This window comes from Panthera pardus, unplaced genomic scaffold (assembly GCF_024362965.1).
Source record: "Panthera pardus isolate Hobbes unplaced genomic scaffold, ASM2436296v1 HiC_scaffold_13, whole genome shotgun sequence".
NCBI classification, from domain to species: Eukaryota; Metazoa; Chordata; class Mammalia; order Carnivora; family Felidae; genus Panthera; species Panthera pardus.
The window spans coordinates 147,955,153-147,969,302 of NW_026526688.1; the positions used below are offsets into that span (position 1 = coordinate 147,955,153).

General features: G+C 40.6%; 1 protein-coding gene across 1 annotated transcript; it reads right to left on the bottom strand.

Annotated features, from left to right (window-relative positions):
- Nucleotides 1-11,468: 11,468 nt before the first annotated feature.
- Nucleotides 11,469-13,257, bottom strand: UTP3 (UTP3 small subunit processome component). The gene has a single exon (XM_019468109.2). It carries the CDS (start codon nt 12,960-12,962, stop codon nt 11,535-11,537), a length of 1,428 nt encoding a protein of 475 aa, XP_019323654.1. The 5' UTR covers nt 12,963-13,257; the 3' UTR covers nt 11,469-11,534.
- Between the last annotated feature and the right edge of the window lie 893 nt (nt 13,258-14,150).

Genomic DNA, 14,150 nt, shown 5'->3' on the forward strand with positions numbered 1-14,150 from the left:
CTCCTTGGCCGCGGGCCGGCGTCTGGGCTCCGCCGCGCCGTCTACAGCCCGCCCCGCCGGGGTCCGAGCCAGCTGGTGCGACGGCCCCGCCCGACGGAGCGGTCTCCCTACCGGCCGCCTCCTCTCGCCCGCCCCTCCCGCCCCGGCCCCCAGCCTGCGGCGCGGCTCCCCTAGGGGGCGGCGTCCTCCTCTTCCCACTTCCCACCTTCCGCTTCCCTCCGCCGGCGTTGACCTCCCTCCCGACCCTAGGGGAGGAGACGGCGCCCAGTGCGCGTCCTTACCCGCCCCCGGCACGGCCCTCTTAAACTGTCAGGTGTGTTTGCCCTTCCCAGTGCTTGAAAGGTGGGAGACCTGGCGAGATAGCTAGCGGCGTTTTGTGTTGCAGCCTAACTTCAGCCGTAGCACCGAGGCACAAAGATCTGGGTGGGAGAAGAGGACAAAGCTGATTTTAAAAAGGAACCTCCCTCCCCCCCGGGTATTAAACTGTACCATTTGCCTTTCACACACTAGAACTTTAACCGTTGATTCACGGTTTTGATTCCTGAGCTTTTTATGTGAGCAACTAGAGGTGGGTGTCTTCCTTCTACCACCTCTTTTGTTCCCTCTCTTGTGCGCCCTGTAGAAATCTTGTATTTGCTTTGACTTCAACTCCCTGGTTTTCCGGTGTTCTGGGTGCGCATGAGTGCATTTTAAGCCAAACAGATCAGAATTTATACGGCAAGCGCCTATTATAGGTCGGCAGTTTTCACTTTCATAGTGCTTCCGTCTCGCTAGTAATTGGCCGCTGTTGCTTTATTCTGAATGTTTGAATCAATGATTACTGATCCAGTAATTCCCATAAGTAAACATTTCTTTCTCTAATAAAGACAATTTGCAGTATTATCGTTATTTCTTACGCTGGATTCTGTGAATGTATCCTTGCATTTCCTAGCAGATTAGCTTCGTGTTCAGGTTGCAAAATGCTGGCATAGAATCCATGTTGACTTTTAACTAAAAATCACACTGTTGTGTAACATTTTGCCCACTTGCTTTTCTCTTTCTCTGGTCCGACTTTCCCTCTGTAGAGAAAGTTATACTTCTCTAGGAAACTAAACCTTTTTACTGTTAATATTCTCTGAAAACCACTCTCAAAGTACAAGAAATTAACATGAAACTTCTAATACTCTTTTCCGTCAAAACTTTTAAGCAAAAAGTATTTAAACAGATGTTTACAAGAGGCTGATTTCAAGGAGTCTGACAATTTCTTAGTAGCTTTTCAGTTTCTGGCATTTCCCTGACCTGTGGATCCCAGCGCTACTGCCTGCTTGAGTTGTCTTTTGAGCCAGGATTCCTCTTTTGTAAAAATTATTCTATTACTTACTCATAGAGATGCGGGGATTAAATAAGAAATATAGGGAAAGCCTTTAAAACAAGATTTGGCATAGGGTAAAATCATTATTATAAGCTATATTTCATCACCGTGGCAAAACAGCATATAATTTACAGTAGTAAGACAAAACTGAGAGTAAAAAAAAAAAACAACAACTTTTCATTGTATCTTTAGGTTGTTTGGACCTTTTCATGTAAGCTTTGGTGAAGGTGCGAGTCTTAATAAAAACACACTTGCCTTTTAGGAATTACAAACTGTAATACCTTGAAGAGAAAAACAAAGATTCCAGATGTATTGCATGGTTTTAATGTCCATCCTTCACTGGATCTTTTATCTTGTTTTTGCATGCAGAAAATTTTAAGTATTTTAGTTCCTTCACAGGGATGTTTTGAAATGTTTCAGTAAAGAATTTGACAAGAATATACACTTACTCCTTTGTAGGTAGAAGAAAAGAGCAAAGTCCTCACAAATCAGAATCAGCCAAGGGAGTCACCGAGTTAAAGTGTGAAATACTATCTAGTCTAAATTGCCAGCTTTCTCCATTCTAGTTTGTTAAGGTCCCTAGAGGTATTAGAAATATTGACATGCTGTGGAATTTTGCAGCGTATTGTGTGTGTGTGTGTGTGTGTGTGTGTGTACCTCTCTGCATTTAAAAGCAGTTATATTTATGCTTTATGTCATTAATTAAGTGGCAGTGTAATGAATATAGAAAACCAGTTGAAGTATGAGTCCTTTTAAAATTTATAGGTAAGGCTGTTTATGAGCCTTTTCTTTAAAGGTAGATGGTACTCCAAGTTCCTAGTTGCTTATGCTTTTAGCTTTTGGATCAATAATATAGTCACAGCTCTGCATAAGCTTTAGTGCAATAAGAGTCGATTCAGCTGCTACACACATTTAGGGAAGCCAAGATTATAAAAACAAGCCTAAACATGTTACTTCTTGAAAATCCACAGAACATCTTACTATACTGTTTTAAAGTGACAAAATCCAAGCCACTGTGAGAATCAAGCCTTATTAATTTTCTTCTGAAATAAAGCAAGACATTCTTTTCAACTTACCTACATTTTCTTTTTAGTTTTCCATCTTTTATTTTTTTTGAAACTCTTTGGTGATCTTAAGGATGGACACTTAGATGATAGGACAAAACTTTTTAGAGATCAATGTCATGGGTGTACTTTTAGCATAAGCTATTTATTTATTTGTTTATTTTTAGAAAGTGAGAGTGTGTGCGAGTGGGGGAGGGGCAGAAGGAGAGAGAGAGAGAGAGAGAGAGAGAGAGAGAGAGAGAATCTCAAGCAGGCTCCATGCTTACCTTGGAGCCGGCATGGGTCTTGATCCCATGACTGCAAGATGATAGCATAGGCTTTTTAGAGCTATGATAAGAGAAAAAATACCTCTTGGAAACAGTTGAAACGGTTTTGTCTTTTTTTTTTTTTTTTTCCGGTGTAGTATATAAGCTTGTTATCATTTAAAAATAATGGTTTCCTTGAGCTGTTTATGTTTCATTGTGTGGTACTTGGGAAAAGACTTATTTGAAAATAATACACTCAATTTAACACTTCATGTTTAACTTCTGATTTTAGTTTTTTAAACTTTTTTTTAACGTTTATTTTTGAGGGAGAGAGACATAGCACAAGCAGGGGAGGGGCAGAGAGAGAGAGAGAGAGAGAGAGAGAGAGAGAGGGAGGCACAGAATTTGAAGCAGACTCCAGGCTCTGAGCTGTCAGCACGGAGCCCGACATGGGGCTCAAACTCATGAGCTGTGAGATCATGACCTGAGCCGAAGTCAGATGTTTAACCGACTGAGCCACCCAGGCGCCCCAACTTCTGATTTTATAAGTGCAGAAATTTATTTATACCATTTAATGTAAAGCTTCAGTGTGAAAGCTCTCTGTAGAGTCTACTTAGCTTTACTTTTCAATCACAAGATTTTGATCACTGTTACTAACTTACTTTGGCAAAATATTAATTACAAAAATACTTCAATATATATGTTCTCTCCATGTTTATTTTATCTCTAATAGTCTTAGAAATATAAGCACTACTTGTAATGCAATTTTTTTTTTTTTTTGAAAGAGAGAATGGGAACTCGAGCACTTCGGGGAGAGGGGCAGAGGAAGCAAGAGGGAATCTTAAGCAGGCACCACTATCAGCGCAGAACTGGTCTGGGGCTCTATCCAACAACTGGGATCATGACCTGAGCTGAAATCAAGAATTGGACATTTAACCGACTGAGCCACCTTGGTGTCCCAGAATGCACTCTTAAGAAATTATTTCTCTTAAGCAATATATTTAACCTAGGTCACACAATGGCAGTTTTATTTGGGTGGGAGAAATATGGATGTGTTTTTCCATTTTTCTACTTTCCTGTATTTGCAAGTAGTCTATAATGAACGCATTACCTTTATCATAGAAAATAAAACATGTTGAGGGATGATTTGGGTTAAGTTTGATAATTATACTTTCTTTTTTTATGAAGATCTAATAGCAAAGAGCAAAGTGGTGTTCCTTGTGTTTGCTGTGAAGTAGAGTTCAACTGCCCTATGGTAGAGAAGCTTATCATATATATTTTGTGTCAGCTTGGAGTTTTAATATCTCAATAGTGTTGTTGAAACTATCTGGTTGTTTGCTTTTCTGACCTATGACTTTATTCACCATTTGTTCTGCTTCTCATACATTCTTTAAATTCTCTTTTAAATTTCTGTGAAATCTGTCCCTTAATTAGTTTTCTCTGCTTTAACTGAAATCTTCTTTTCTTGCCTTTATTATTGCAAAGGACCCCTAGCTGGTTTTCCTGTCTCTGTTTTTAATCTATTCCCATCCCATTGCTCTATAGCAGTTAGAATGAGTGATTATCTGAAGGTTGATCTAATTATGTCACACAGATTCTTAAAAACCTAGCTTGCCTTCTCCATATCTGGGATCTAGTCTAAGGTCTTTCATGATCTAACCCCTCCCCATCTTTTCAATATTATCTCCCAACCTTGCTTTGCCCTTGTTGCTTTGGATTAACTTAAATGTTTGGCATTACCCATATTGCTACACTCACTCTTCCTCCAAGACTCTATCAAGTAGAACTTCTCTGCCTTCCTTATGTAAGAGGTACATGCCTCTTTTCAGGTTCCATAGCATACTAACTAAGCAGTTAATCACTCCAGCTGCAACATGTCCGTCTCTTCCACCAATGTATCTACTCTCAAGGTTGACATCTTTGAGTTTCTCTTTTTTACAACACAACAGGTTTGCTCCTCTGGTAGTTCTCAGGCCACCTCCCTCACCAGCAATAAAAATCCCTTTCCTCTTTCTAAAATCTTCTTAAGGGGCACCTGGGTGGCTCAGAAGGTTGGTTGAGCTTCCGACTTCAGCTCAGGTCATGATCTCGCTGTTAGTGAGTTTGAGCCCCACATTGGGCTTGCTGCTGTCAACCTGTCAGCGCAGAGCCTGCTTAGGATCTTCTGTCCCCTTCCCTCTGTTCCTCCGCTTGCACTCTCTCAAAAACAAACATTTTATTTATTTTTAATGTTTTTAAATTTACATTTATTTATTTTTGAGAGACAGAGAGAGACAGAACACAAGTGGGGGAGGGGCAGAGAGAGAAGGAGACACAGAATCGGAAGCAGGCTCTGAGCGGAGCCGTCAGCACAGAGCCCAACACGAGACTCAAACCCACAAATTGTGAGATCATGACGTGAGCCGAAGTCGGATGCTTAACCGACTGAGCTACCCAGGCTCCCCAAAACAAATAAATATTTAAAAAAATAATATCTTCTCAAAATTCTGTGCCATCAGGACCCTGAATAAAAAAATGATTCAGAGAAGTTGGACTCAAAATGAAGTCTAAGGAATAAACTTATTTATTTAGCCTTAATTTCCCTTTATGTGTATCTTTGAATGTGGTGTGATTAGAAATGTAATGGGGTGCCTGGGTGGCTCAGTTGGTTAAACATCCGACTTTGGTTCAGGGTGAATTGGAGCCCTGTTTTCAGGCTCTATGCTGACAGCTCAGAGCCTAGAACCTGCTTCAGATTCTGTGTCTCCCTGGCTCTCTGCCCCTCCCCTGCTCATGCTCTGTCTCTCAAAAATAAATAAAACGTTAAAAAAAAAATAAGTACAGTTGACCCTTGACAATATGGGTTTGAACTGCGCAGGTACTCTTATCTGAGGATTTTTTGAATAAATTGAGTCCAGATTGGTGAGTGTATTTTCTCTTCCTTTTCTTTAGCTTACTTACTTTATTGTAAGAATATAGTATGTAATAACATATAACATAAAAATAGATGTTAACCGACTGTTTATGTTATCAGTAAGGCTTCTGGTCAACAGTAGGCTATTATTAGTAGTTAAGTATTTGGGAATTCAAAAATGATACATGGATTTTCAACTGTAAGGGCAGGAGGTGGGGCGGGGGTCAGGGAGTGTTGGCATCCTTAATCTCCTGTTGTTCAAGTGTCAACTGTATGTCTAAAAGAGCTCATTTAATAAGTATAAAAAATTATGGGTGTTAATAAAGTTTTGTTTAGTCATCTACTTATTTTGAATATACTCCTGTCCCACCCATGGTAAGGTGATCTCCTAATATATTAACATAAGCCATTTAACATAGGTCATTTAAAGCAATGCTTAAGGATAAAAGGAACAGTCCCCTAGTGTAAAGTTTCCTGAGGCCCAAGGACTTCTAGCTTCAGAGAGTCCAGGAACCCACTTGTGGTATGTAAAATGTGATTAAGCCTACGTTATTGTACTGAGGGGCGGGGGACGGGGAAGGTCCATTGCTTTCAACAGATTCTCACGGGACTAAGTTTGAGGTTTTGTAGTCCCATGTTAATACCACCCCATATTTCATTCTTGTAATTAATTTCAGTCATGTCCCTGTTATTAGCTAAGAGAAACCTAAAACTGGTGTGCCCAGGGCAGTGTTTCCCGAAGTGTATTCTGTAGACCATCTGGATCAGGCTCATCTGAGGTCCCTGTTAAAAATATAAGTCCCCAAATCAACACCAAGTCAGCTAAATCAGAATCTGTGATAGTAGGGCACAGAAATCTGCTTTTTAAACCTATCACATTAGGCACTCTGGATTGTAGCACTGTGATATGATAGATCCAAGGAGAAAATTAACTCAAGTGGAGTAATTTTTTTAAATGGATTAACAGTAACTAACACTAAGCACTTAACTACCTGCCAAGTGCTGTTCTAAATGCACATTATATGGTTTAACTACTTAAATGGCTATAACATCATATATTATCCAATGTGAGGAAACTGGGATGGAGATTAAGTAGGCCAAAGACACACTGTAAGTGGTGACCCTGGGATTTAAACAATCTGGCTCCAGAGGTCAAACTCCTAATTGCTACCCTGTATTATTTAAGGCAGACCATTTTATTCGTTTCCTCCAGAGTTTTTTGTTTTGTTTGTAGTTTTGAAAATATTTATTCTTAGTATTTACTATCACTTAAAGCTTTACATAGAAACCCATGTAAAAAAGTCATTTTCTTCTTCAAAAATGAATAAAGGAATCCAGAAAACATATCTGCAATGCATAAAGTAACTATATCAAATTAAAAACTTTGATATTGAGAAAATATACTTTAAGCAAAATTGATTAATTTTTTTTTTTTTTTTAACATTTACTCATTTTTGAGAGACAGAGTGTGAGTGGGGCAGGGGCAGAGAGAGGGAGACACAGAATCCCAAGCAGGTTTCAGGCTCTGAGCTGTCAACACAGAGCCTGACACGGAGCTCGACCTCATGGACTGCAAGATCATGACCTGAGCTGAAGTCAGATGCTTAACTGACTGAGCCACCCATGCACCCCAAACTTTAAGCAAAATTTAAAACATACATGTTAATGTTTGTTGATTTGGGTGGTGTTAAATTTTTTATGTTTCTGTGTTTACACATTTAATGGCAAAATGCAAATGTGTTAAAAAGAATCACTACCTAAAAGAATTTTTTAAACTATGATTTATTACCTGAAGCAACTTTCAGCTTGAATGATTTGGAACTTTAGTTGAATCCTACATGATTTTGGGGGATCATTTATTATTCAGACAGTGGTACATGTTCCTCATTGTTATCTCTAAGATGTAAATTATACTGACCTTCACCTTTCTTGAATTACTTTGGTAATGTTAACATATTACTGTAACATTAACTTAAAATTCTTTTATTTTAGACAAGGAAGGAATAGGCAACTCCAGCTACTCCTCAGAGATGGAATTTATTTTTTTGTGTCAGATATGTGAGTATAATTATTCAAGTTACCGAAGCTATTTTTTATGTTTAGGATCACAAAAACTAATTTCCCAGTTTGCCAAAAGCTTTGACCATTGAGGTCTGATAAGCAAATAAATTTATTTCTACACAAAAATTAAAGGATACATTAATTCCTTCATAAGAATATAGGTAAGAAACAGTGGCTTAGAGAAATGATCTCAAAGCTAGTCAGCAGGTAGAGTAAGTCACTGGATCACTAATTTGGTATTTTCTTCCACTTTAATTTTTAATATTTTTATTATCAATAGTTACCCATAGCTTAACATGCTGACATAAAACAGGTTGTTGCCTTGGACTGATGCCAGAAACCAGTAATCTATTTTATTGGAACTGTTACCCATGAGACTCCCCGAAGTTCACAAAGGAGTCACTATGGTAAGTGATCACATTGAGTAGTTAGCAATTTATCATTCCCGTGTTATGACGATACCCAGCACATCTCAGTTCTCTTTGAGTAAATACAAAATTTGGGTGACATAAATATCATATACAGCAGTCTTTGTTACTTCATTAGCTATCAGTTCACATCAGGCAAGGTCATTTTTTATGTTCGGAATCAGGATAGCACCATCTATGGCCTAGCTTTTCCAGAATGAATTAACGTTTATAATGTATTGTGAGGTCTCTGAAGGAGTACTTGATACATTTGGGGGAATATTTAACAGGCATAACTTTTTTCTTTTCTTCCTTTAAAACATTTTTCCTCACCACAACGTTGTACATCTGGCAGGGATTTGGCATAGAAAATCTTTTTAAGTCTAACTTCATTTCCTTGCTTTTTGTCTTGTGCCAGATTTTCTGTATTTCAAGTCACCCAATGCTCCCCTCTTCTTCTAAACTTAGGACATTAAATTTCTGAATCACTTTTACATATATCTACACTTTATTCTCTATATTTGTGCAATGATAGGAATCGCTATACTATTAGCTACATTTCACTCAGCACCTGTGTGTGAGATGTGTTAATTCTCACACTATAGTAAGAGCCAACACTTACTAGGTGATTATTGTATAACAGGGATTGTTCTAAGTGCTTTACATTAATTAACAATTTAATTATATTAATCCTCATAAAAACTCTATGAAGTAGGTACTACTACTAATAATTGCAGTTTATATGAAAAACTAAGGAATGGAGAGGTGAAGCAACTTACCCCAAATCATAGACTAAGTGATGGAACTGGGTTAGGAACTTGGATAGTCTAGTCTACCCTCGAATTGGGAAAACTGTTTTACACCTGTTTCTCCTTTACACTACAGCTATACTCACAATACTTCTGACACCAGATGTGAGTTTTTCCCCCCACCAATCAATTGTGTTGGGTGTTGTACAATTTAACTCAATTCTGACACTCTCTACCTGGAGATAATTCAAGTTGTTACCGTGGTTCTGACTGATCAGCTATAATCAGAGGTTCCCATGACCCCCTTCCTGGGTCCAATTAATTTGCTAGAGTGTCTCACAGAACTCATGCAAACACTTATGTTTATTACCAGTTTAAAGGTATAAATGATACCTTTATGATATGGATACAGGATACAGATGAATAGTCAGATGAAAAGATGCATAGGGTGAGGTGTGGGAGGGTGCCAAGCACAGAAGCTTCTGTCCCCATGAAGTTGGAAAGCATCACCCTCCCGGTGTGGATGCATTCACCCATCTGGAAGCTCCTTTGAACTTCATACTATTGGGATTTTACGGAGGCTTTTTCACATAAGCATAATCAATCATCAGTTCCATTTCCAACCTCTCCCCTCTCCAGAGAATGGGGAGTGGAGCTGAAAATTCCAAGCTTCCAATTATGGCCTGGTCTTTCTGGTGAGCCATCACCATCATCCAAAAGCCATGCTAGGAGCCCACCCACAGTTACCTTTCAGCTCAGATCATTCACAGTCGTGGGACTGAGCCCCAGGTTGGGCTCTGCAGCAAGTGTGAAGCCCACCTGAGATTCTTTCCCTGCCTCTCCCCTGCTCATGTGTGTGCACTCTATCTCTCTCAAAATAAATAAACATTAAAAAAAAATGAAGAACAAAAGATGCTCCGAGTGCTCTTATCACTTGGGAATTAACAAGGGTTTACTGTTCCAAGAATCGGGACAGAGCCAATACATATATTTTCTATTATCTCACAGCTCTTAACCATTGTTATATCACCTCTCTAAGGTAGGTATAATAATTGTACCATGCAGATGAAGGAGTCTGACATCAAGTAATTAATGCAAAAACACCCAAACTGCAAAAGCTTTACTTTTTCTACTGTATCAGAAAAGGAAGTGTAGGATGGGGCTTTGAAGCCAGAAAAGCTGGATTGAAATCCTGACTCTACTAAATAGCTATATGACCTTCAGAAAGTTGTTTTTCTGGGTCACAATTTCCTCATCTTTAAAATATGGCTAATAGAATTTACTGTACAAGAGTTGTGAGGAATAAGAAACTAAGTACACTAAAGTGCTTACAAAAGTACCTTAGCACTAAGTTTTCATTTTATTTCCAACCAACCTCTTTATGAAGAAACAAAATTACTTGACACGTGCTACTGAGAAAGCTGTAAGCCAGAGATAAAGATAATGAAGGCTCCTATTAAGCCTGTCTGGGCCCAAATCCCAAGTGTGTATCCTTTATAAAGTTAACCTCCTGGAATTTCAGCATCCTCATAAATGATACATGGAGAACAGTACCACGCCTCAGAAAGTTATTGTAAAGGTTAAATTTGGTGACACACAACTGGTACATGGCAATTGTCTAATAAATATTAACCAGTGATCATCTCTGCATCTCTAGCAGCTAGATATTATTTAATGAACAGTGGCATAGTTAGAACATCTTTTGTGCGTTCCTTCTCTAGTCCTGTCATTTCCTTTCCTGGCATCATCCCAACTATTTTTCATTTCACCATCTCACGGGCACCTGGGTGGCTCAGCTGGTGGAGCATCTGACTTCGGCTTAGATCATGATCCTGTGGTTCATGAGTCTGAGCCCCACATCAGACTTGCTGCCGTCAGCCAGTCAGCACAGAGCCGCTTTGGGTCCTCTGTCCCCCTCTCTGCGCCCCTCCCCCCTTGCACTCTCCCCAAAATAAGTATTAAAAAAAGTCAGTTCACCATCGCAGCATCTCTTTCCTACTGTAAAAACCAGGGTAACTAAAGAAAAATGTAACTTTTTTACTATTTAAATTTGTCACTTACCTAGCAGTAAAACTACCAAATTTTCAGCAAATGGAGTATACAAACAGCAACTGCTACAAGTCACCAGTACAGTATGGAAAATGGAATTTTTACCTTATTTACCACATTGACTATTAGAAATATTCACAATGTAATTAAAGCATATCTCTTTCTACTTTTAACTGAAGTTCCTCTACATTCCTAAGCTTTTACTACACACAATGTATACAATCTTTAAGTTGACAAACCTATTAACAAGTATCCTGCTCATGAATTACACTTAGGTAAGTGAAGTATGTGTCAGAACTGTTTTACAGACTCTTACAAATAAGATGATTGCAAAGGTACATTCTTTTCACTTTACAAGAAAAATGATAAAAGTGTTCTAAGTTTGACTGTTGCTTCACAACCATCTGTGAAATTTTCATAGACTACTACTTGACAGATTACTTTTTTCAACACCTCCGTTTTTCCCAAGTACTTTCATATTGCTTCCAAATATAAAAGTACTACCTCCATACTATTTTTTAGTATGACTTCAAAGGACCAAAAAAAAAAAAATAATAATAATAAAATAAAATTGAACAACAACCCAAATATCCCCGTCGACAAGAATTTTTAAAATTTAGGGTTAGGTATTATATATCAATACAATAACTTCGGTTAAAAATAAAAATTTATTGATCTAAAGTTATTGCCAAAAAACTTAAGCTAAGTGAAAACTTTATTTAAGCTTAATGCTCTTTTTAACTCCTGCACGAATGCCAGAGAGTTCACCACTATAACGTTGCTCTTCTCTACGAACTTCACGAACTTGGCCTCTTCTGCGAATTTTGGCTCTTCTGAACTTCTCCCGGTGTTTGACTCTAGGATTCCGATCAATCTTCTTTCTCCTAGGTGTAAGTCCCCTATTTTTAGCAATCTGATAAGTAATGGCTCTCTTTGCATTTTGATCTTCAAGAGCCTGTTCTTCAGTGCTATTTTCTTCTTTCTTTCTCTTCAACTTTTGCTTGTCTTCTATTTCTCTATAGTATTTCAGTGCAGCTTCTTCATCAAAATCAGAATCATCAGAAATATCTGTAACAGCAGAGGCAGCAGCAGTCTCTGAAACAGATTTTGGCTTGGCCTTGGTGGATTTTACTTTTAAACTCAGTTCTTTCTTTCCAGCATCATCCTTAAGTGTGAGTAGATGACGAATTTCAGAAGACAGCTTCTGATCTACAACCGACAACTTGTTGATCAAATTTCGGTAGGTAACAAGCCTTTCTATGACAGGATGTCCATGTGCAGGGACTCTCCTGGCTTTCAGGATCAAATAAAAACTGATGTTGGAGCAGTAGTTCAAATAGAGATTGTACTTGGTCCTCAGGTATTGGCTTCCTTTTCCAGATGGAATGATCCCTTGCTCCACCAACTGTAGCAATGGCTCCAGCTCATCCTTCACCTCTGTCAACTTAACTTTCAGGTCTTCTATCAGTTCCAAGAGCTCTGGTGATTCTTTCCGCAGCATCTTCAGCTTCTCTTTCACTGAAACTTTCGCCAGATCCTTCACGACCCGGGTCTCAGCCTCATCTACTTGACGTACAGGTTTTGCAAAGGCCTCTACCCAGGTCACCCCAAAATCATCCTCTTGCAGGCCTTGGGCAAGGCGCCGCTGTATGAGCTGTGCTTCTTCTTCCTCCTCTCTCTCCTCCTCCTCTACTTCTTGTTGACTTTGTCGGTTTCGGGGCTTGGAACCGTAGTCTGTGTCATAGTAAAGTTTTTTCCTCTGACCCCACGACAAACTGGGATCCACAGATGCCTCGGCCTCACTCTGCACGGAGCTCCCACCATCATCATCATCATCTTCCTCCTCCTCCGCACTCTCTCCATCTTCATCGTCCTCATCAGCAATATCTAGGGCTAGAACCTCCTCCTCCTCATCGCCATCCTCCTCCTCGTCCCCACTCTCCATTTCGCTCCAGCCTTTAGACAAGACGGCCCGAGATCGGGCCTCATGGAAATCATCTACCTTATCTTGATAGTAGCTGGAGTCCCCTGGCGACGGTGGCAATTCTAAATCGTCTTCATTTTCGTCCGCTGGGCCGGGACCTGCCTTGGCTCGCATGGCTGCCCACTTGGCCGCTCCGCGCCGCCGCGATCTCCCCACCATAACTCACGGTCTCAAGTTCTACACCGACGTCGGGCTTTTGGCCACCTCTGACCTCAGCGCACAAGCCACGCGCTCCAGTAACACGCCTCTTTGAACAGCCACGCGCTCTCCTCCCAGGCGAGTGTACAGGCAAACAGGTCGGCTACAGATTCCACCTCCTTCCGGGCCCCAGAATCCTCTCCGCTTGGCGAGTGAACTAGGACTTCCGCTCAGCCCCGTAAGCTTTGTCACGTTAGGAGCACTTCCGTTTTCGCTTTTGCACTTTAATGCCAGTCTATTCCGGTGAATTAAAATCCTTCCGTGTAGGAACAGTAAATACTGGAAGTTCCGTTCCGTAGAGCCCTTTGAGACTTCTTATTCTCGCGAGTCTAGGCGTGGATGGGACGCGGGATCTTGAGGGACCGCGAGGCGAAGTAGTGGGGGCCGGTAGAGGGGGCTCTATCTCTTCGCGTAGGAGAGGCTCCGGGCTAGTTGTACTACGCATGTAGAGGGCGTTTCCGACCTGGAGACGAGCGTAGCTCTATGGAAACTCTCTACTTTCTGGAATTGTTATCTACCTTCTCCGCCTATCAGCCTAGAAGTTAAACATGTTGTTTTCTCTCCACAAAGTCCAAATACTCTATATCTGGGCACCATAACCTGAGGCCGTGACGGCGCCGCTGGCCTCGAGAATCCTGGCAGAGCCTCGGATTAGCCCATCTCCAGCTCTCTGCCCCATCAGGGCTCGGTGACTCGGCGGTGATTTGTGTCTCTCAGGGTGTCCCCGAGGGGTGTCGGTGCCGAGCGCCCCGTTCTAGGATTTGACTCTCCCAGGAACTCAAGTTGGCTGCAGAAGGCACCGCACGACTTTTTTTTAGTGGACAAAGTTCACCCAAGATGTTTGGACCTGACACTCTCAGGGGCGGACCCTTTATTTAATTCTTCAACATTTATTAAGCATGAGACAGTGGGTGAGACTCTGGGAAGACAATGGTGGGCAAAAGCAAACGCTGTTCCCGCATTTAAGTAATTTGTGGCCTCGCGAGGGACACGCGTTAATCAAATAATCCCACGACTCTTGCGCAATTCTAAATGGGATAGGGATTGTGAACTTTCGTCCAGTGTTACGCAGCGTTCAGCTGCCGAAAACACTCGACGCGCCTTTCACATCGCAGCCTTTGTACAAGCCATTCCCCTTATTTAAAAAAA